Source organism: Schistocerca americana, chromosome 2, assembly GCF_021461395.2.
Source record: "Schistocerca americana isolate TAMUIC-IGC-003095 chromosome 2, iqSchAmer2.1, whole genome shotgun sequence".
NCBI lineage: Eukaryota > Metazoa > Arthropoda > Insecta > Orthoptera > Acrididae > Schistocerca > Schistocerca americana.
Genome location: NC_060120.1, coordinates 250,044,051 through 250,066,287, shown reverse-complemented (window position 1 = coordinate 250,066,287; position 22,237 = coordinate 250,044,051). Strand labels below are relative to the sequence as shown.

Sequence of the window (22,237 nt, the reverse complement as noted above, 5' to 3'; positions counted from 1 at the left end):
GAACAACACAGACGCCTGGCACAGTCAGCCCGGCACGGTGTAGGTGGCAGAGTGCTGAACTGGCCGAACACACAGCATGGTCCGCTAGCGCCATGAAGGTAGCGTAGTGCTGAACTGCGAGACAACCCAACATGGTCTGCCCAGTGCTGTGAAGGTGCCATAGTACTGAACTGCCTGATCACCTGGCTAGGTCGACCTGCGACATGAAGTTGGCATAGTGCTGAACTGCCTGAACGTCCGGTATGGTCCGTCACGCTCCATGAAGGTGGTGTAGTGCTGAACTGCCTGGAGCCCCAAACCGAGCGAGGTGGCGCAGTGGTTAGCACACTGGACTCGCATTCGGGAGGACGACGGTTCAATTGCGCGTCCGGCCATCTGTGATTTCCCTAAATCGCTTCACGCAAATGCCGGGATGGTTCTTTGGAAGGACACTGCCGGCCTTCTTCCCCATCCTTCCCTAATCCGATGAGACCGATGACCTTGCTGTTTGGTCTCTTCCCCCAAATCAACTGGTGCCTGGAGCCCCCGCGGTGAACAGAGGTTAAAGGCCTAGTGACGGTATCGTTATCGTGCTTATGACCACAGACCGGACGCCTTACTATTCTGCAGCCATCCGCCGACGACGTGCTAGTCTTAGGAGAGGGGTGGAGCGGGGCAGGGGGGGGGGGAATAAATACGGATGGTCCGAGATGAATTTTGCAGAGGAGGCCGTTTCCGTGCTTCACACAGAAATATCTGGAACAGAAGTGGATGACTGAGGTCATCAACTGTCAGGACATTCCTGAAAACTGGTCCGCTCCTATGGCGTTTACATAGAGAAACACTTCTGTTTTTATGGTTATGTACCTCCATCGGTAAAAACGGAACCCTTATAGGATCAATTTTTGCCCGTGTATCTGCCTATCTGACTGTTAAGAACTCTTTTTCTCAGGAACAATAGACTTATCACATTAAAATTTATTTCACATACTAACGTCTACGGTGCGTTGGCGGTGTAAAAGAATTTAAGCATCTAAGACAATGTAATCAAAAGATACGGCCATTTATGTCACAAATTGATACTCGCAAAGTCAGTCATCAAAACCTATAGAGTACTTCCCGTTCACCTAGAATTATGAAATTTGACAAGGAGCAACATATCATAGTGCAAGTAAAGGAAAACACCCGAAAATTGTTAATCTGTGTTTATATCAAACGAGAAACAAATTGACGTTTGTTATTCGATTGTCTGTCCATCTGTAAAGACCCCTTTTTCTTAAGAAATGTTTGACGAATGAAGATGAAATTAATGTCACATACTAAGGTCTATGGTCCGACGGTTGTGTAGATAGGTAAGCTTATACGTCAATACAGTCAAATGATACGGCCATTTATGTCACATAGTTTGTTGCTAATTCGCATAGCACCATCATATAACTCCAGAATTAATCAAATAAATGAAAATTGCAATAGAAAATACTGAATTACGCAAAAAATTTGAAGTTATAGCTTATAATTAAAACATTCTCGTAAGACTGAAAGTCTTGGAATTCCTAGGACAGATATTTTGACAGTATCGATAACGGACAAAAATTGAGATTCTCGATTCCCAGGAAAGGTGAACTATCTATAAAGGGTGGTCAGAAACAGTCTGAAAAGCTTGTGAGCATGTTGCAGGGGAGGTTGTGCAGAGAAGTAACTGTTAAGTAATAAGTCGATACGTTGCGCAGTGTCAGAGTTATTTAGCACTGGAGATCGTGTCTAGCAACGCTGTCTCCTACAAGATGCTTTAAATTGCACGCGGCGACGACTTGATTGGCTAACTTCAGTGTTAAATAACGCGGAAACGGCGCAACGTATCGAACTATTTCTCAGCACAACCTTCCCTGCAGAACCCGTAAAAGCTTTTCAAACTGTTTGTGACCATTCTGTACACAAAATTTTGTACGGAACCCTCAGAGCGCGGGTACTATTCGCACTTGGCCAGTTTTTATCCCGAACACCAGTTTCTTCTCGGCCAATGCACATTTAAGTCTTGCTGCAACTGAAATGAGAATTCTTAAGAGTGTTTTTGCTTATAATAACATGTACTCGCCAAGAATTTTTTGCGAAAATATTTCCAGTGCTGTTTTCTGAAAATCGATTTTTAGAGTGTTGCCATCTTGACGTCCAAGACATTGTACTTCGGCTCGAATTTCACCATTTGAAATCACTCCTACATTCGCTAAAAATTGCCTTAGAACCCATGTATTTGCTCGACAGTTTTCCAAATCAGAATTTATAAATGACGACAAGTGCTGATTTATTTAATCTGTGAATGAGGATTTTCTACTAGTTGCATCAAGCGCCATTACCAGGATCATCGAAATGACCTCAGGTTAGTTATTTAGTTAGTTTCATGTCCCACGGATCTTTTGCACGATAAATCGTAATGATGTACAACGAATCATTTTAAATTCACATTGCAAATTAATTTCTGAATTCTGAAACATGCTGAATATTTATAATTTTTTTATTGCATTGGTAAAGCTCCATTTTGTGAAAAATAGTACTCACGCACTTTTTAGTGTTATCAAAATATCCACCACGTCTTCCTGGAAGCCCAGATTATGTCTATTTGCTTACCTAAAGTTACACAGACGTTTTTCCTGTTTGCTAATGCACGCATTATCTATTACTTTTGTGGTGTCACCGGCAGACACCACACTTGCTAGGTGGTAGCCTTTAAATCGGCCGCGGTCCGGTAGTATACGTCGGACCCGCGTGTCGCCACTATCAGTGATTGCAGACCGAGCGCCGCCACACGACAGGTCTAGAGAGACTTCGTAGCACTCGCCCCAGTTGTACAGCCGACTTTGCTAGCGATGGTTCACTGACAAATAACGCTCTCATTTGCCGAGACGATAGTTAGCATAGCCTTCAGCTACGCCATTTGCTACGACCTAGCAAGGCGCCATTATCATTTGCTATTTATTTTGTGATGCATGTACCGTCAGACCGATGTTCACCAATCATGGATTAAAGTTAAGTATTCCAGAAGCTACGTACCTTTTTTGCTAGTCTCTATTCCTTTAACTGTTCCAGACCTCAAGCCAGCCTGCGTGAGCTTAAACGCGTGCCTTTCGGCTACCTCCTAGTGGCTTGGCTGTCTTGCCAAGTCACAACAACTTTGGCCACGTCTGCGGGCGAATAACCGGCTGTGTGACAAGCAAGGCTATAGCTCGTTCGAACAACTGGGTGCCAGGCACTAAGCAAGTGACTCCGCTCGAATTTCAAATAAAATTGTGCGTACATATGTTTCACAAGTTACGACCTCCACCACATCGTATCACGTGCCAATGATCATATTTGGGACTTTTGGACAATTATGGGTTACTTATTTAACAAATAACAAAATTTTTCGCCTATGATTGGCAGATCGTGATAATAATATTAAATAAAGTACATTTCCTAATTTTCTGCAAAATTATATTTATTTCGTCACTAATCGGCTTTGGATTATTACGGCATCTGCAGGTGGGAACAACTAGTTGTCATCAGAAGGTAGCCTACGAAGCCGAAAGCCAGTACGTGAAAAATGGTTCAAATGGCTCTGAGCACTATGGGACTTAAGATCGGAGGCCATCAGTCCACTAGAACTCAGAAATACTTAAACATGGTTCAAATGGCTCTGAGCACTATGGGACTTAACATCGGAGGCCATCAGTCCCCTAGAACTGAGAAATACTTAAACCTAACTAACCTAAGGACATCACACACATCCATGCCCGAGGCAGGATTCGAACCTGTGACCGTAGCAGTCGCGCGTTTGCGGACTGAAGTGCTGGTACGTGGCCAAATAAATATACACTGATCAGCCAAAACATTATTATCATCCTCTTATCAGTTTGTGTGTCCGTTTTTGGAGCGAAATACATCACTGATTCTATGTATCAGAGATCCAAATGTTGTTGGTAGGTTTGTGGAGGCATGTCGCATTACATGTCTGAGCACAGGTTATGTAATCAGCGTAAATAACGGGCCGCTGATTTGTGTGCTCGGTGATGGCTCCCGTTACCGACCCAGATGGATTCCAGAGGATTTACATCAGGCGAATTTGGTCGCCGAGACGTCAACGTGAATTCACTGCAATGCTACTCAAACCACGGTACTACGGTTCTGGCTCCGAGACACGGACAATGCTGAAATATAACATCGCAGTCGGGGAAGGCATCAAGCATGAAGCGATGCAGGTTGTTCGCAGCTGTCAGTGAGTCTTCGGTTACTACCACAGATCCCATGAAAGCGCAGGAGAAAGTCTCCCATAGCATAATACTTCTCCCATCAGCATAGCGCACTGCACGTTTCGAGCCGCTGTTCACCTCGATGATGGCGTTTATGGAAACGACCATCGACTTAGAGTAGCAAAAATGTGATTCACTGGAAGAACCGACAGGTTTTCGTTGATCGGTTGTCGAATTCCGATGGTACCGTGCCCACTGCTACCGTAATCGACGATGTCAGTGGGTCAACGTCCGAGCACGTGTGGGTGGGTAGCCAGGGTGCGCCATGTTCAACAATGAACGACGAACGGCGTGTTGCGAAACACTTGTCCCTGCACCGGCATTGTGTAGTTTCGGCAGAGATGCCACAGATCACCATCTATCCTACATTACAGGGCAGGCAAGCCTCCGAAACCCAAGTTCAGTGAAGAGTCGTGGATGTCCAACCATTTAGCTTCCTCCACTTGGCACTCTATTTTCTAACGACCCTTGCTCCAATCACTACCTTCAAATGACAAACTGACAATATGTAATCTCAAATACTAGCGTTGCTGCCTTTGGATCTCGAGCTCCCGGGCTCGATTCCCGTCCGGGTTAGGGATTTTCTCTGCCCTGGGACTGGGTGTTTGTGTTGTCCCTATCATTTGATCATCACCATCATTCGCGGACGTGGCTAGAATTGGTCTGTGTAAAGATTCGGACATTGTACGGGCGCTGATGACCGCGCAGTTGAGCGCCCCACAAACCAAAATCATCGCAACACCATAATGTCAGATACCAACACTGAACTACAAATAAAAATCCCAGTCAATAATTAAAATCATGGCAACGGCAAACTAACATACAAAACAAAAACGTTACGAACTTCTACCCAAAACTAATATCTTCTTTTTCTCCATTTGCAGGAGGGCCAGTGACTGCAGATGATCGAATGGGCGAGGATTGGCAGATATACAGCAATGACTTTGCCGCTTCATATGTAGGAATATGTCATTGATGAAGAGCGTGTAGTGCTCTAAGTGGGCGACACTGAAAACAGACATGAGAATACTATCACTATGGTAGTGTAACTCGGCGAACATTTTGGATATGATTCTATCATTCATTAGTGCGAATGTTGAGAATGTCGTGTAACTTGTGCTGACGTTCCAAGGCGCCTCGCACCGTGGTAGTGACCCCACAGATTCCCAAAGGCGGACGGTGAGGTGGGAGTTGCATGTGACCGGGCGGCGCATGCGCACGAGCCCGCGCGCGATGGTCTTGAGACAGGCGCTATTGGCGACGGTGGCGTCTGCGGCGCTGCTGGTCTACATCTGCACCTACTACGTGTCGGACACGCCCCCGCTGCCGGGACATCGGCTGCCGCGCGACGTGGTCTTCTGGCAGGACGATGAGGCGGCGGCGAAGGAGCCGTACGTGTACCGCTTCTCCAGCTACAACGACCACTTCCCGGGCGTCGCGCTGTCCGAGGTGAGCGTGCAGTGTCTGCCTCGAGGCGCCGCCACAGTGCGCTCTGGTGGCCGCCTCGGGAACCTCATCATGGAGTTCGCCTCCCTGTGGACGGCTGCGCGCCTCTACAACCTCACCGCCTTCGTCCCGGCGCAGCTGCGCGGTCGCCTCCGCCAGGTAAGCCCCTCTGCGTCTGCCTTTTGTTTGGAGCAATTACACTACTGGCCATTAAAATTGCTACACCACGAAGATGACGTGCTACAGACGCGAAATTTGACCGACAGGAAGAAGATGCTGTGATGTGCAAATGATTAGCTTTTCAGAGCATTCACACAAGGTTGGCGCCGGTGGCGACACCTACAACGTGCTGACGTGAAGAAAATGTCCAACCAATTTCTCATACACAAACAGGAGTTGACAAGCGTTGCTTGGTGAAACGTTGTTGCGATGCCTCGTGTAAGGAGGAGAAATGCGTACCATCAAGTTTCCGACTTTGATAAATGTCGGATTGTAGCCTATCGCGATTGCGGTTTATCGTATCGCGACATTGCTGCTCGCGTTGGTCGAGGTCCAATGACTGTTAGCAGAATATGGAATCGGTGGGTGAAGGAGGGTAATACGGAACGCCATGCTGGATCCCAACGGCCTCGTATCACTGTCAGTCGAGATGACAGGCATCTTATCCGCATGGCTGTAACGGATCGTGCAGCCACGTCTCGACCCGTGAGTCAACAGATAGGGGCGTTTGCAAGACAACAACCATCTGCACGATCAGTTCGACGACGTTTGCAGCAGCATGGACTACCAACTCGGAGACCTTGGCTGCGATTACCCTTGGCGCTGCATCACGGACAGGAGCGCCTGCGATGGTGTACTCAACGACGAACCTGGGTGCACGAATGGCAAAACGTCATTTTTTTCGAATGAATCCAGGTTATGTTTACAGCATCATGGTGGTCGCACCCGTGTTTGGGGACATCGTGGTGAACGCACAATGGAAGCGTATATTCGTCACCTCTTGTTCGCATTGACGGCACTTTGAACAGTGTACGTTACATTTCAGATGCGAAACCCTACATTTCAGCAGGATAATGCACGACTGCATATTGCACGTCCTGTACGGGCCTTTCTGGATACAGAAAATCTTCGACTGCTGCCGTGGCCACCACATTCTCCAGATCCCTCATCAATTGAAAACGTCTGGTCAATGGTGGCCGAGCAACTGGCTCGTCACAATACGCCAGTCACTACTCTTGATGAACTGTGGTATCGTGTTGAAGCTGCATGGGCACGCCATCCAAGCTCTGTTTGACTCAATGCCCAGGCATATCAAGGCCGTTATTACGGCCAGCGGTGGTTGTTCTGGGTACTAATTTCTCAGGACCTATGCACCCAAATTGCGTGAATATGTAATCACATGTCAGTTCTAGTATGATACATTTGTCCAATGAATACCCGTTTATCATCTGCATATCTTCTTCGTGTAGCAATTTTAATGGCCAGTAGTGTAAATGCCGAGGTCTAAAAATGCGTTTTTATCTACGAATCTACGACGAGGACAGAAGCTGTAATGCTGAATTATAATTAGTTCCAAGGCAGTATCCTACTTATAGACAGATACGCTATTAACTATTGCACACAGTACTCTACTTCAATGCCCTCCCTAACACAAATTTCAATTCATATCTCAGCCCATCTTCATTTTCCCCTTCCTAAATCTTTATTATCCCTAAGGCTCTCCAATATTGGACTATGACCCCAGCTTTGTATAGAATGGGGAAATACTGCCCGCATCTCAGACATAGGTGAGCTGTTGATCCGATGCTATGACATTTTTCTGGAGACGTTGTGCATCTCAAGTTGATCAATGATGAGGGCAGAAGCTGAAGTAATTAATTGAAATTTGTGGCAAGGCCGGGGCTTGAACCTGGGTCTTCTGATTACTAGCCAGATGTGCTGTCCACTATACCATCATGCGAGCCAAAGCTATTTGGTGATGAAAAGAGTCAGTACTACGTAGGTTACATAATGTTGATTAGAAGATTTATAAGCAGAAGAATTTAAGAATTAATACAATGAGGAAAAACCATGAGAGAGAATACGAATATATAAATTTACAAGAAAATGTTCTCAAATACTGCTGTGCAAAGTAGTAGGATTGGACCACAAGAAAACTTTTAAACATGGGTTTGACCACGTACAGTGTTCGCCCCCGGTAGCTGAGTGGTCAGCGCGACAGAATGGCAATCCTGAGGACCCGGGTTCGATTCCCGGCTGGGTCGGAGATTTTCTCCGCTCAGGGACTGGGTGTTGTGTTGTCCTAATCATCATCATTTCATCCCCATCGACGCAAAAGTCGCCGAAGTGGTGTCAAACCGAAAGACTTGCACCCGGCGAACGGTCTACCCGACAGGAGGCTCTAGTCACACGACATTTACATTTATTTACCACATTCAGTTTTACTGGTTCAAAATGGTTCAAATGGCTCTGAGCACTATGGGACTTAATATCTTAGGTCATCAGTCCCCTAGAACTTAGAACTACTTAAACCTAACTAACCTAAGGACATCACACACATACATGCCCGAAGCAGGGTTCGAACCTGTGACCGTAGCGGTCGCGCGGTTCCAGACTGAAGCGCCTAGAACTGCTCTGCCACAGCGGCCGGCTAGTTTTACTGGAAATGTACTGAAAATCATGTATGATGAATAGAGCACACATTTCTATACAGTGCTTAAGGTATCCAAGTGCATATGGTTTTTCCGCCTAGCGTTCGTGAATGAACGCAGCAGTTCCTTCTGAATGAGTCAATACTGTCAACGATAAATCCAATGATGATGCATACACTGTCTGTCCAAAAAGTTGCTGGCGTATAAGCAGCGTTCAAGAGTGGAATTAAATTCAAGGTGAAAGGATATCAACCATAAGATTCACTGATGACATTGCTACCTCAGAGAAAGTGAAGAAGAATTACAGGATCTGTTGAATGGAATGACCAGTCTAATGAGTTCAGAACATGGACTGACAGTAAAGTGAGGAAAGACAATGAAAAGTAGCAGAAATGAGGTCAGCGAGAAATTTAACAACGTGGTTGGTGATCATGAAGTGGATGAAGATAAGGAATTCTATTGTCTAGGCAGTAAAATAACCCATGACACATGGAGCAGGCAGGATACAAAAGCAGACTATTACTGGCAAAGAAAGGGCTTTCCTGGCCAAGAGAAATCTGTTAGTATCAAACATAGACCTTAATTTGAGGAAGAAATGTATGTTTGAAGCACAGCATTGTGTGGTAGTGAGATACGGACTGCGGAAAAACCGAAAGATAAGAGGACAGAAGCATTTGAGACGTGGTGTTACAGACGAATATTGAAAATTTTATGGACTGACAAGGTAAGAAAAGAAGTAGTTCTCTGAAGAACTGGCGAGGAACGGAATACATGGGAAACTCTGACACGAAAGAGGAGCAGGATGAAAGTATGTCTCTTAAGACATCAGGGAGTGCCTTCCGTGATACTAGAGGGAGCTGTAGAGGGTTAAAAAGGAAGAGGACGATAGGATGTCCCTTAAGACATCAGAGAGTGACTTCCGTGATACTACAGGGAGCTGTAGATGGTTAAAGCTGTAGTGTATAATATCCCATCCCCAAGTTAATTGCAATAATGTACTAATTCTCTCTTGAATGAATGTGTACTGTACTGAGGGACAAGGCAGATAAAAAAAATAAAAAAAGCAAGAATATTAGGAATGTTTGTGAAGTTAATTGCAGGGCTTTTCCTAACAAAATTTTTTTAAGATTCTCTGAAAATAGTAATATTAATGATTATTTTGTATCTCCAGCAATAGCGATTCGCTGGAGGAAGAATTCTTCTGAATCACAACGATGTCGATTCCGGCGATCGACGCTATAGTATAGATGATTCTGCACAGTTTCAAAGAAAAACTGGAGGGAAATGAAAAAGGCAGAAGATCCTTAATCGTTATAGCGAGAATAAATTCGCGTCCGGGCTATTGAATGTTACTTTTGAGGAAAGACGGCACTGTCACTCGTCGCTGGTTTTGATCCGTGTTGTTATGAATTCGATGCAGGCTCTTGAAATTATTTTCGCCAGACGATGTAAATCTGGTTGGTAAAACTTAAACATATATAATGCCCAATGCGAAGTATCGGGTGTTTAAAAGAAGGAATTGCCTTTTCCTGTTTTGTTGTCTTTGGCGATGATTATATACGCCGTTTTTTCATCAAGATGAGCTCTTTCGAATTACAATGGTTTTTAATACTTGCACCTTTTGTATATAAATACCAAACATGAAAGTCACAATTCCGATTGCAATGGCTGACTGTCCCTTTCATACAATCACATATACCTCTCTCTACTCCTGCTAGGAAGACGACACAAAAAAATATTAGAAATTAAATCGAAGTCGGCTAACAAAGCCAGAGATACAAAGTACAACAGTCACTTTTTTAGCATCACTGCTGCCACTCGCAGCCACTAGATCTTTAAGTGTATTACTAATAGTTGCCGATATAGCGAATTCACATAGGAGGGTTCGAAGGTGGTAGACGCTGCAGCACCTTGCATGGTCCCGCTCTTGCGAGAATTATCACTCGCTTAGAGGGAGCGGATATCGTCCCACTCCAGACGACCCGCCATCGCCCATGGGCCACACCACGCTGGGACCACACCACCACGCCGCTGGCATCGGCATCCGGCCCCCGCAACCACCCTAGAGGAATCGGACTCCGACCGTGGCCAATGACAAGCCCGGCACGCCCACCACGGACGCATCCCTTGGCGGAACCCGCCCCCATTCCACGCCCAATACTTTCCAACCATACCCGCACACGCTGGGCTAAACCCCTATGCCCGACTGATGCAGCACTGTCACCGTTGGAGGGTGGTACGGGGCTCCCGGAAACCGGATATCGTCACACTCCAGACGACCCGCCACTGCCCATGGGCCACACCACGTTGGGACCACACTACCACGCCGCTGGCATCGACATCCGACTCCCGCAACCATCCTAGAGGAATCGGACTCAGACCGTGGCTAACGATAGGCCCGGCGCGCCCACCACGGACGCATCCCTTGGCGGAACTAGCCCCCATTCTACGTCCAATACTTTCCAACCATACCTGCCCACGCTGGGCTAAACCCTTATGCCTGACTGATGTAGTACTGTCACCGTTGGAGGGTGGTACGGGGCTCCTGGATATATTTACTGCCTCACCAACACAGTTAGACCGCAAAAGACCGGTTATGCTGTATGGTAACATACCACAATAAAAAACCTCGCACTGACGCTTTGACACACGTACTCGCTTCGTAAGACAGAGAATACAGTGAAATACGAAATACTCTCGACGATATTACAAGAGGAGGACAGTGATTGGTACATGTCCAGCAAAAAATGGAAAACATAAGCCGTAAGTGCCGCTCCGAAATGAAAAGGTTGGCGCAGGAGAGGAATTCGCGATGTGTCGCATCGTTGTTGGAATTGGAGGACAACTCTCTGCTTCCTACTTTGCACGTACGAAATGAAACACTGTTGAGCGTTTCTTCTGCTCCATAATATTCCAGTTACTGCGAAACTAATGCATGGTGTACACAAGAAGATTTATTTATTAATAAAAGATAACTTATTCTCTTCAACATATCTTTGACTTTCAATCGCAAGTTTTGAGTTCGAGCCACTAATCAGTCCGTGCCACAAGTTTCCCCTAATGTTTGCTTGACGGAGGAGGAGAAGAGAATTACACTGTTGGCAACAAGTGCAGTTAGCTTGCTTGCCAAAGCTGTCACAAAATATGATGTCTGGAGCAACTTGATCAAGGCTAAATGTGTGTTTCAAGTGACGACGTTCGTAGTAAAAATAGGGAGTTTTTCTCAGCACGTGAGAATGATTCTTCACTACATTCACCAATTAAAGCTATACTGCTTACCCACATTATTGTGGAGCCATATTCGGTAGTTAAAAGGTACTATGAGGTATAGTTCCAAGTGAGCTATCCCCTTAGTATGACACTAATTCAAGGTTGCATCGCTAGAGGCCGATAGAAGTTCTGACTGGCCAGCACAGGTAACATTTAAAGAATCTTATAAGGGAAATAGCATCGAAGATGAGTCGAAAAGATTTGAAACTATCTCCAGGCAAGCATCCTAGATGTAAACGGCGCCTGCATGGCAGCTTGGCACGAGCTTTAGATTTTAAATAAAAAATCATCAGCAATGAATGGCGACCAAAGACCTCCGCAATGAGGAGTGCCCTCGATCTGCCAATAGCCTTCTTGAAGAGTGCCGAGGAGCGGATAGTGCAGGAAACTCTTTTGCTGTTTGGGTGGAAAACAACTGGGACCATTACATTAAATACAACCAATGTGTAAGATTCGCTGATAACATTGATATCCTTATTGGCAGTGAGGAGGAATTGGAAGAATTGTCGATTGATATGAACACCCTAATGCGCACATGTCTTGAAATGAGAAGAAACCGAAGAAAGTCGAAAGTAATTATAAGCAGCAGAAATGAGACCATCGATATTCTTCACATCAAAAGTAGGGACCACGAAGTAGACAAAGCAAAGGAATTCTGCTACCTAGGAAGCGTGATGGACGAAGCAAGGTGGACATAAAAAGCAGACTAGTACAGGCAAAAAGGGCATTCTTGGAAAAAGAAGTCTACTAGTATCAAACATGCGAGGGTTGAATGAAAAGTAATGTTTCTAGCTTCGTTAATTGGGTTTGGATGGGAATGTTGAAATCTGGTGATTCTCATTACAGAGCGGATTAGGTTGTGGAACGAGGCCAAGGTCAATTACTGTTAGTTATACAAGAACACACACAAGTTTATTCCTCAAACCAATGCACAGTTTTCTTTTTAAAACAGCAGAGATCAATTCAAGGCTGAGGGCCCAAGTAACTTCTCCAAATTAAGTGTGAATGATTGCTTTTAAAACTCCAGGATTTAAAGTAACGGCTGAAGGTCTTACTTAAGTAAAATTACAATATCTTCTCGGATATTGCAGACCAGCTAAAAAAAATGGCTCTGAGCGCTATGGGACTTAACTTCTGAGGTCATCAGTCCCCTAGAACTTAGAACTACTTAAACCTAACCAACTTAAGGACATCACACACATCCACGCCCGAGGCAGGATTCGAACCTGCGACCGTAGCAGTCGCGCGGTTCCAGACTGTAGCATTTACAAATTCCGGCTAAAGGCCATGTTAGGGAAAATTCAAGTTAATTCTTCGGCTGAAGGCCCAATACAAAAAATTTTCTTTACATAATAAAAGAGAGGCTTTACAGATAAGCTTTTACACAGTACATCAGAAAAACACCTTAAGGAAACTTGAAGTATCTTGTCGGCTGAAGGCCCAAACTATTACTCAAGAATAATTTAAAACAACCTTAAGATAAACATTTATAGAACACGGCTGAAGGCCGTTTCAAGAATTCAAGATACTTAAAGAGAAACTTTAGAGACAAGAATTTACATATTAAAGCTACAGATTCTGAAACAAACTCGGCTGAAAGTCTAAATGAAGAGCAACGAGAATTTTAAATAAAACGCTGCCGAAGGCCTATATACAGAGCAACAAGAATTTTAAATAAAACACGGCTGAAGGCCTAATCCCAAAATAGTTATCATGAAGCTCGGCTGGAGGCCATATATCACACATAAAACAGACAATACTAATACACGGCTGAAGGCCTGGCACAGTACCTGCGACCAAATAAAATGACAATCACAAACAATAAACAGTGGTGCTCAGAAGTGCTCCAAGGGTCGGCCTGGGCTGGAAACCCTAACCTCAGTTTAGGTGAGACAGGCTGCCAAGCGTAACACTAAACAATCGGGTTGCAGCACGACCTGCGGACGGCTGAAGAACCAACCAATAACCTAATCACTTCCCTCTGTCCCAACCGACCAACTGCCTACTCCAGATCACAGGCAGCATTTATATGCTCAGTGGAAATCACAGAAGCTACACACGGTCCCACGTAAACACACTTGCACAAGAACTCGAGCAATCGTAAAATCAATCACCGTGGAACCAGAAGGACGAATCAATTCGACACACAGAGAGTTTCCACAAGCGGTTGGCGACCAAATACACGTCGTCCGATGACACGACCGACCGAACGACCACCCCAGGTCGTTCCCACTGAAGTTGCATGTGTCGGCAACGGTTGGGCGTGTCTTGGCTGTCCGAAGCTGATTGCAGCTCCAACCCGACTCAACCTGATGTCCGTTTGGAACTCGGAGACACGGCGACCTGGGCACACTGGCTCGGACCCAACCATGCAGGGGTAACTCATGCCCACTGGCCACGACATCTCTGCACAAGGAAGCAACCGACCCACGTCCGGCAAGATGACCAAGTGATGAGGCCCAGAAAAGGTCAAAAGACCAAGTACACATCTCCCGATGAGACGATCAACCGAACGACCAACCAACGGTCGTCCCGCTTCAATCTCCTTCCGTCGGACAGTTCATGTGTGTCGCCAGCGGTCGGGCAAGTACTGGCTGTGCAAGCCTCGCTGGAGCTCCATCGACTGCTGTTCCGTCCCCGACTTGGTACTCCGTCCCAAGTTCACTGCTGGTCCGTCCCCGACCGTTGCTGGTTGCCAACTGAGCTCCCAACTGAACTCCAGACACACGACGAGCCGGAAACATTAGCGGTCGCTTCAGAGATGGTACGACAGTGCACTTAGGGATAATCGCTGCTGCTGCCACTCACGGGCATGTAAGGCAGGAAGTTAGTGACGCCAGTAAATGGAAAGACAGTAAATGGAAAAAGAACACGAGGCTGCAGTACCGTATGAGAAGATGACAAACAATAAACGGCATGAACACGTGTCGCACACGGCTCAAATGTTTTAATAAATCAAACGCAGAAATAATCCTTAGAATGTGCTTAATTACCAATATTCACTTTTCCATATTATCATCAGGCGACTGGATACATTTCTGCCAACGATGAACAAGTTTTCTGAAGCTGTCATGGAAAAAGTCGACACTCTTGTTTCCGCAACCACAATCTCATAGTTCTCTCATCGTCTTCATCAAGGGCATAATGATGTCCCCGCAGATCGTCTTTCATCATCCGGGACAGACGGAAGTCAGACTGTGCTAAATCTGGGATCCATACAGGAGGATGCCGTACGGTGGAGCGCTTTCATTTCAGAGTCCGCATCTGGGGTACCCATCGTCCACTTGTCTTCCTAAAGCCAGGCAAAGCAATAATGTGACCCACACGTTCTTGTGAAATGCCGATTGTGGTTCAAATGGCTCTGAGCACTATGGGACTCAACTGCTGAGGTCATTAGTCCCCTAGAAATAGAACTAGTGAAACCTAACTAACCTAAGGACGTCACAAACATCCATGCCCCCGCAGGATTCGAACCTGCGACCGTAGCGGTCTGGGGGTTCCAGACTGCAGCGCCTTTAACCGCACGGCCACTTCGGCCGGCAAATGCCGATTATGCCTGCCATTTCTCTCTGAGTGATACGACGATCGTCCTGAATCAATTTGTCAACATTTTACTTGCGAAACTCGGTGGTTGCTGTCTCAGGACGTCCAACTCTTTGTTTGTCACGCAGGTCAGATATTCCCGCCTCAACATCTTTAAACTTACTCGCCCAACGACGCAGAGTACTCACATCAACGCAATCACCATAAACTGCTTTCATTCTCTGATGAATCTCCGTTGGGGTGACACCTTGCTATCAAGAATTCAATAACTGCACGTTGCGTAGATCGCATTGACCGGCCGTCTGCGCAGGGTTCCATACTTAACACAGTAACAACACAACCGTTCAATGCTAAGGCTTCCCGCAAACTGGAGCTGTAGAGAAGAGGCTACGGAACAAGCCAGTACCTGAAGCATACCAACGCTGAAAACTGTTGAAGAGTTGCGAAGGTGGAGGCATTACTTTTCATTCAACCCTCGTAGGTATTTATTTGAAAAAGAAGTTTTGAGAATGTGCATGTGGACCACATCATTGCATGGAAGTGAGTCAGGGACTGTGCGTGCAAATGGTATAGGGATTTTGACACGAATTATCAAACTGTATGGGAGTTCCAGTACTTACTGACTTCGATTCATGCAGCACGCTCAGCAAGTGCATGAAATGCGACAATATTATCCCGAAAGCTATTGTACATACATGAGATAAAAAACGCAGCTGTAAGGAAATCGACTTTCTATAACTAGCGGCTGAAAGTTCTGTGGATATTCGGTCCGTACCCGAGTGCAAGAAGATTCCAGATTAATTCACCTTTGGATATCTGGGAGGGGACTGCCAAGGAGAAATCACTAAATAATGGAAATTCAACGGCACTATCTACATTGCACAACACAAAGGATCACTTGTTCGCAACGCCGTAATTGTCTCCCAGTAGCCGGCCGAAGTGGCCGTGCGGTTAAAGGCGCTGCAGTCTGGAACCGCAAGACCGCTACGGTCGCAGGTTCGAATCCTGCCTCGGGCATGGATGTTTGTGATGTCCTTAGGTTAGTTAGGTTTAACTAGTTCTAAGTTCTAGGGGACTAATGACCTCAGAAGTTGAGTCCCATAGTGCTCAGAGCCATTTTTTTTTTGTCTCCCAGTGCGAGGCAGAAGTTTTAAATTTGTATATAAGGTGATGCAAAAGCACGGCGCCCTGCCATGTCACCCTCGCGCTCGGCGGCACTTCCAAGAATATGACCCACGCGAAAAACGGCCTGATCTCACAAGTTCACGTGTGAGTTGAGGTGAATTAACTATCTCACAGTGGCAACCAAATTTCACCACAATACTTTCCAGCGCCACGGTGGGTGTGTCACACGACGAGAATGGCGTCAGATCCCCTCTTACCCACGTTTCACACCTTCTTTCGACGCCTTTGCGATGGAGATCGGAACCGTGACGCCAACATTTGGAATCACGCTGTTTTATTATGGGTGGCCGAGGAAACCAGCCACGCCACCGCTCAGGGTCGACCCGAACACGCCTTGGGATGTGGCGGAAGGGGCGTCAATGAAACTAGCGCATTCCTGGAACGTTGCTACCCACACTTTTCGTGTTCGAGAACGACAGTCTACAGTGTGAAGAGCAACACGACGGCGTACCTGAGTGCTGTTGAGTTAAGGGGCTCCGGAACGCCCTATACCTGCAATGTTAAAATAACGCTTATAAATTACATCTTTCCTCACAAAGTATTTGAGGTAGGAAGTTGAACTTTTTACAGATTATTTATTGGAATATGGGCTACAACTTAACACAGGGATTTTACAAAATTTTAATTCAGTTATTAAATATGATTTTTTTTTCAATTGTAATGAAAATTCACAACATTTTTTTGCAATTTTTTATTTATATATTCAAAAATATACAGTTTTTTGGAAAAAGGCTGTGTTAAATTATGCAGAAGGTACTGTGTAACATTTACTGAAAGCCTGAAACAAATATGTTTGGAAGATCCTTAGAAAACATGTAATTAGTATGAGAAAATAAAAGTTTTGGGAATCGAGCGACAAAGATTGGATTAACTTTTTAGTGCATTCCAGGTCCATAGGATGGATTATCTTCATCCTCTGCAAACTCCTCCTCCAGCTTCCTCTTGTTCCTCCTCCTGTTTACTCTTGCTTGTATTTCTAGACTCTTTACAGCCCTGTCTGCAGCCCGAAGGCGTTCCTTGTCTAAAGCAAGCATCGCTCGTACCATGTTAGAACCTATGTTCATTCCCATATTTCTAAATACCTTGCACCTTACAATGTTGCCTTCATTGAAAGTCGCAACAGCATCATACACACCAAAGTGAAGTGTTTCTATTCCAACAAATACAGTCTTGGGGATTCTCGATCATATAACACTATTTACACTTTCATTGGGGTTTTGAGTTTTTCCGTGAATACACTTTTTCAACAGTTCAGGTGCTGCTAAGTCTCAGAAAATAGGTTTTATCACCTCCATTATTGCATGAGGCAGACTATGCTTATGAGGGTTAGCAATCCTTTGTTATATTTACACCAACTGTCTTCTTCTTTGGGACACAAGCTATGTTGGAGATTTTCATCGGTTGAAGAAGTATGAAAAAAAGAGCCCAAACAGCCTTCTTCATTTCGTCGACACTTTGTGTATTTTGCCTAATAGCCATTCCATAATAGTTCTGTATTTTGTCAATTACACTGTCAGTTAACCTTCCCTTCCCATCCAACCCTTTACCATCACTGAGTTTTTGTTTTTTGTACGAAGCTTTCAGTCGCCGAAGTCTTGTTCCCATTCGCTTCTGTACGTGTCCAATACACTCAAATTTCTGCACTACAACATTATCACCATAGGGCTTCAGTCCTTGAACATGTTTGAAACTTTTAGAATCACCGTCACCAAGGTAATTAACATATCGCACTTTATCACACGCCTCAGAACGCTGGAATATACTGGCAACACCAGCCACTTCCATTCCTCCACTACTGCCACTATAGTTAGCTTTGCAATTATTTTCATGTGTACCTTTTTGTGGAGATCTACAATACTTTGATATTACTGCTACATCTAAAACTTTCCCTGTATACACACTGCTGGCAGATACTACACCATGAAGAGATGTGTGTCCCCGCTTATGCCAGGTACCATCGAACGCTGCAGTCCAATCTCTGTTACCATTATTTTCCATTACTGCCTCTTCCACAGCGTTCTTCATAGATTCTATACAGACATCTTCTACTTTAGACCCTATTAATTTATTATAGGTCGTAAACTTGGTTGGGGGATTTGGAAGATTCATGATGCCACAGAAAATTGCACCTGCAGTAGCACCCTTACCAACTGAACGCAGGGAATAAACAAATCTAATGTTGTGTTCGTAGATTTTGCTACCATTTTCTTCAGTTGCAGTTACTGCAACACTGTTCCAAAAGGTGGTCATGTATGAACACTTATCACATTTCAGTTGTATTTCACTAGCAAGTCCTACGAGCTTTATTATGGAGAGTTCCAGACCAACTTCACTACAATGAATACATCTTACACAGTTTGAAAAAATTCCTTTGAGAACCGACATATCAAATATTTCATTCACATCCGATTCGCCCATAAAACATTCATAGTTTTCACTCATTGAACCAAGCTTCTTCTGTGAAGTATTCTCTTTCCCACTTTGACTGCTATGGGCAGGTGTACTTGAGAGATTAGGTTCACTCACTTGGTTATCGTCTTTATTGTTTACAGTAATAACACATACCTTTGGCTTTCCAACATTTCTCCTTTTCTTAAAAGCCTTCAGAGGATTTCTAATAACTTTACTTTTACTCATTATTATACTTCAACAAAACAGAGACTCAAGAAACAGAATTAATTACGAATATTTTCGAGATAACGACAGAGTAAATAAACATGAAATAATCGACAATCACACCAGCGATATATATTGAACCATCACAGGTTAGCCACAACACATACTTTATCTCACATCACTAAAATGTACCTGATGAACACCGACGTTAATAATAACACCATTTGACAGTAGTTTAACAGCGCCACAGTGGGTCACGCCCATGTAGAACACATTTCAAAAAAAAATTTAAAAATAGTTGTAGTCTTCGGAATTGAATAAATTATATATCTATTAAAAGGTAATAGTCTGCAGATTCAGAAAACGCAAAAAAGTAAAAATTGAACTTTTCATGATTTTGAGCCTTTCCGGAGCCCCTTAACGTGTAATGATATAGACGCAGTTCTTCATCGCTCAACACATAACTAGTGTTTCAGATATCTGGAACTGCCTTGCAGTACAACGGGAAGTTCACCGAGGTGATTGGTGAACGGTTCCAAGAATCGCATCCTCTGTGGATTACGTGTAGTCCTGGATGACTTTTGTCCATTACTTGTGGTGCTCCAGACGACGAAACATATTCTTATCTGGATGGTGCCTTCTAGGGTATCGTGCAGCATACGCACGCACTAACAGCAGCGGCAGCTTGATTATGCTCCCAGCACCAAAAGCGCATCGATGTATTCATCGTTTGTGTACTCCATCGTAAAGCCGCCCAACATGAACTTGACACGACCAGTTATTGTTGCGCACTGCGCGGTTAGTAGGACACATGCACGCTGTTTAATGAATCCCACTGTCACGATATACTATTGTCATGTAAAAAAAATGATGTCCTGCTTGTAAACGATGAGAACTAGGGAACGGACTGTAACACGCCCGGGGGTATAAAAGGGGGTGTGGGTTACTTAAACTGTTTGTCGTTTCGACCGTGCACCCTATCCACACCACGTACCTGATAATCCCGCGGCGGTCGTACTGTTCTGCTCCACACAGCTGCTGGCTTACCTGAAATTATCTATCGAAATATGCAAGCGGGTTTAGGGGAGCCACTCAACGTTAAAACACAACACTGTCCGACGTCTGGTACGAACAACTATATTTTGAGACGATAAAAGAAAGTCGCAGGTTGCACTGTTTACATTCTAATTCAGAAGTGTTATCCCAATTAATGGTTATTACCAGTCCACAATATCATTCGTTCGAGCGCACGCGTAACCGACACGACGCGGGTGATTGTTGATGATGCGGAAGCCGAATGATCGCACTAAAGTTCTCACGCTCGTCAGGCATACACAGATATTTGGTACCAGTCCTCCTTGACACTAGTAATGATATAACACTATTCGTAAGGTTAATTTTTCAGTTCTCAATTCTCACTTGTACGAGCGTGCGCGTAACCGTCGCGGCGCGGATGATTGCTGATAATGCGGAACGCGATGACCGAACGCACGTTCTCACGCTCGCTACAAGACACTGGCACTTGACTGCACTCATTCATGGTGACTAATTTTTTACTGATTCACATCAGTTCATTCTGGGAGACCGAACACGGCGCGGATGATTGATACTGTACGGTACGACACGTATCGAGAGGATACACAAATACTTTATCAGCAGCACTGCTAATTTTTAAATTACGTCTTGATGCATTTTCCTCTGAACCATTTGCATATTTTATCTCTCTACTGTAATAGCACTTGTAACAACACTTCAGCTTCCATACCAACAATGCTTCTCTTGTTGGTTCACCGATATATATATATGTGTGTGTGTGTGTGTGTGTGTGTGTGTGTGTGTGTGTGTTCTTTCGGACATGTCCGAAAGAACAGATACCATCTTCAAATATATATAAATCGACGTTTCATCTATCGCGTAAAGTTAATTGCTATTGGGGTCAATGTGAAAGAGACACACTGAAAGGTTATGGAACCCCCCCCCCCCCCCCCCCCCCAGCCCCATTTTTTATTTTATTTCATTTTTTAAGGAAACTGTGACATCAACTTCGTACTTGGACAAGTTACAAAACTGATTGTTTACTCTACTCCACGAATATTCCAATGATTTCATTTTTACACATGACTGTGCACTGCATCACTTTCATGTTGAAGTGCGGCTTTATCTTAACAATACCATCCCACAACATTGGATTGGAAGAAGTGGACAACAAGATCTTTTTCATTGCTTCTAACCTCCCACGTCACGAGACCATACACCTTGCTATATTTTTGTGTGAGAGCATAAAAGGCAGTCTCAGTCCCATCTATGGCAGCTACCCTTCAAGTACTGATAAATGGAATTGTTGAAGCTGTCGATTCAATAGAATGGACCTCTTGACTGGTGTGTGGAATGAAGTGAACTATCGTTTCGATGTTTCTCGAGCAACGCATCGTGTTCGTATTGAAGGTATGATATTGTGTCTGTGCGAACATAAAGACTTTGAACCTTCCTCTATCTACCGACATGCGAAAGTGTTTCTTTTGCAGCTTGTCTGTAATAAACAATTAAAATATGTTGTTTCTTTTTCAATCGTCATGTACAGGTAACATAGTTCCTTCTTTTTTTACATCTTTCATGGAATGTAAGCCACTAGACCGGAACATTAGACGGTTGTCTTGTTCATTAGCGACCGTGAGAATATTTTAATAACAGAACATTTATGCTTGTGGTCGGATGATTTCGTCTGCCAAAGACACTGCTTCGTCGGATTCACACCACTTCGAATCGAAGTTCTTTACACCGCGAAGCGCCTAGAAATTATCATGAAACTTCCGAACAGGATGCTACGGGTAATCGAGAATGTCACCGATGCGTGAAATCGAGTCGTGCCTTTGAGCGCCGACGACAATCGGGCTGCCTCATAGAACGAGGCAGCGATTGCTTCCCGTCGTCTGAACGTCGCTCAGAGTGCATCACTTTCAAAACTTTGATAATGAAGGAATGAGAGAGTATTTCCTGAACATTGCAGAAAAAATTTCAGACCAGTAAAATGCTTACTAAAGCATTCGCAAGTCAACTCAGGAATCATTTCAAGAGGTTCCATTTTGATTAATTTCATCCCACTCTATTCACTTACTTCGTTTCAGAACATTTATTTCATTTCATTTTCAGTATGAAACCCGAATTCTACCTACAAAATTTCAGACTTTGTTTAACTTGCGACATGAAGTCGCTCTGAAGGCCTGCGAATGGGACTGTTGATAGTTTGAAAAAGTATCTGGAATC

General features: G+C 44.6%; 1 protein-coding gene across 1 annotated transcript in view; it reads left to right on the top strand.

Annotated features, from left to right (window-relative positions):
* LOC124593685 (galactoside alpha-(1,2)-fucosyltransferase 2-like) overlaps positions 1–22,237 on the top strand; it is a 312,210-nt gene that overhangs the window by 120,934 nt on the left and 169,039 nt on the right. Inside the window, exon 2 of the mRNA XM_047131986.1 lies at positions 5,147–5,867. Within this exon, the coding sequence (XP_046987942.1) occupies positions 5,475–5,867 (393 nt within the window). The 5' untranslated portion in view covers positions 5,147–5,474. The remainder of the gene's footprint in view (positions 1–5,146; positions 5,868–22,237) is intronic.